This window comes from Plasmodium gaboni, chromosome 3, assembly GCF_001602025.1.
Source record: "Plasmodium gaboni strain SY75 chromosome 3, whole genome shotgun sequence".
Lineage (NCBI taxonomy): Eukaryota > Apicomplexa > Aconoidasida > Haemosporida > Plasmodiidae > Plasmodium > Plasmodium gaboni.
Genome location: NC_031483.1, coordinates 425,951 through 428,252, shown reverse-complemented (window position 1 = coordinate 428,252; position 2,302 = coordinate 425,951). Strand labels below are relative to the sequence as shown.

General features: G+C 16.9%; 2 protein-coding genes across 2 annotated transcripts in view; both read left to right on the top strand.

The window, feature by feature from the left end:
* Nucleotides 1-1,237, top strand: part of PGSY75_0313400 (hypothetical protein) — a gene marked incomplete at both ends in the record, with an annotated part of 2,106 nt that extends 869 nt beyond the window's left edge. The window contains one exon of the mRNA XM_018783987.1: nucleotides 1-1,237. This exon is cut by the window's left edge and continues 869 nt beyond it. Within this exon, the coding sequence (XP_018643570.1) occupies nucleotides 1-1,237 (1,237 nt within the window).
* A 502-nt stretch (nucleotides 1,238-1,739) lies between these two features.
* PGSY75_0313300 (apicoplast conserved ycf19 protein precursor, unknown function) overlaps nucleotides 1,740-2,302 on the top strand; it is a gene marked incomplete at both ends in the record, with an annotated part of 1,153 nt that continues 590 nt past the window's right edge. Inside the window, 3 exons of the mRNA XM_018783986.1 lie at nucleotides 1,740-1,967; nucleotides 2,078-2,148; nucleotides 2,292-2,302. The exon at nucleotides 2,292-2,302 is cut by the window's right edge and continues 67 nt beyond it. Coding sequence (XP_018643569.1) covers nucleotides 1,740-1,967; nucleotides 2,078-2,148; nucleotides 2,292-2,302 — 310 coding nt within the window. The remainder of the gene's footprint in view (nucleotides 1,968-2,077; nucleotides 2,149-2,291) is intronic.

Below are 2,302 nucleotides of genomic sequence, written 5' to 3'. Positions count from 1 at the left end.
GAATAAGGAATATAAATTATATTTATACAATATAATAAAAAAAAAAAAAAAAAAAAAAAATCCAACAGATACTATTTTTTACATAGTAGAAGAAAATGATAAAGATTTGAATAATGTGCCAAGAGAAGAAAAAACTTTTCATGTTAAATATAAGGAACAGAAAAAAAATAAAAGATATGATAGTGATGAAAAAAAAGCAAGTGATCATAAACATATTAATGTATATAATAAAGAAGACAAGACGTTATATTTACAAAATAAAAATGAAATGATTTCCATTTCAGATGATAAAGTGAACAGAAAGAATATAACATTTTATAAAAATATATCATCCATATTAAATTTATTAAATGAAGAAAATGAATTGTATTTACAAATATATAATATAGAAACATATACACGAATATTTATATATAACTGTGAAGAAATGAATAAGCTTCATTTTTTTCATTTCTTAAAAACCAAATATAAAAATTTCTATACACATATAGTAAATTTAAATACATTATTTGGCATATATCTTAATGACACTGAACGGAATATTTTAAAAGTATTTAATAAATGTAAATATATTTTAAAAAAAAATATTTACAAACATGTATTTTTAATTATAGATGGAATAGATATTTTAGCAAAAAATGTTCAGAAAGAATTTATAAATGACAATGATTATAATAATAAACATAATCATTTTGACAAAGAATATATTAATTTATTAAATAATGAAAACGAAACAAATAATGTATATATATCTCCGTCTTCATCTCCTAATCATTATAATAATAATCATAGTCGTGTATTAACAACATTATTATTATGCTTAGATAGTATAGATACTATAAAGAAAGAAAATAACAACAAGAAAAAAATAAAAACTAATATAAATGAAAATAAAAAAATAAAATATAACCATGAACAAAATAAAAATGATATATCGAATATGTCTTTTCAATCTGATCATTATAGCAGTTCTGATTTGTTTGAAAAAAGTTCTCTTGACACAAATACGATAAAACAAAAAAACAAAACAAACAAAATATCAAATGGTGTAATAACTTATAATTTTAAAAATTTACAACAAATATATAAACAAAAATGTATTGAATTAAAAAAGAAAAAAACAACAAATAATATAAGTGTTATTATGTTAAGTGATGTCCATATGAATCTTTATAATGTATCCTTAATAAGAGCAGGACGATTCTTCCATTTTATCAATTATTTGTCGGATGTTTAAAAAAAGTATATTGAAAATAAAAATTATTAAAATAAAAGTTATAAAAATAAAAGTTATAAAAATAAAAGTTATAAAAATAAAAGTTATAAAAATAAAAGTTCTTTTTCTTTAAAAAAAAAAGAAATTTTAAAGTTCAACATAAAAAAAAATATATATATATATATATATATGTATATATTTAATTATTTATTTATTTATTTTTTTTTTTTGTGTATTTTTTTTTTGGTAATTCTCTAGTCATATAATATATAATCATAACGTTGAAAAGAAACCGATTCTTTCTTTTTTAAAAATAAAATTTTTTTTTTTTTTTTTTTTTTAAATATATAACAAAAAGCATATTATATTTATATTTTATTATTTTTTTGAAATATAATATTTTTCTCTTATAACTTTTATCATTTTTCAATATGTTTTCGTGATATAATTATATTTGTATTTTTTTTTTTTTTTTTTTTTTTTTTTTTGTTATAATCTCAAACAAAGAAAAAAGAAAAAGAAAATGCCTTTTCTTCTGTTCTCATTTTTTTTATTGTTTTTATTAATAAATCAAAAAAACAATATAGAAAGTAAACGTACTGATATATCCAAATTAAAGGCATTTATAATTTCCTCTCAGAAGAGTAAAAAAAAGATATTAATATTAAATAAAAGGAATAGTAGTATAATTAATAATAAGGCTATTAAGAAGAATATTCAGAGAAATATTTTTTTAAAAGAGGATATAAGGGTGTGTAAAGAAAGGATTAATAGAATATCACAACAAATATAAACATATACATATGTATATAAAAATATATTTATTTTTTATTATTTTATTTTATTTTTTTATTATTATAGGGTGTACTAACAAATAAGAGCGCCTTCAAATTAAATTTGGTTGCTTCATCGTATGTATCCCCCATAATAAAGTATAAAATAAAAATAAAAAATAATTGGAAATATATATAAATATATACATATATATAAATATATACATATATATAATATATACATATATATAATATATACATATATATATATATATATATTTTGTGTGATTTTATTTTTTCAGTTTCTTCTTAT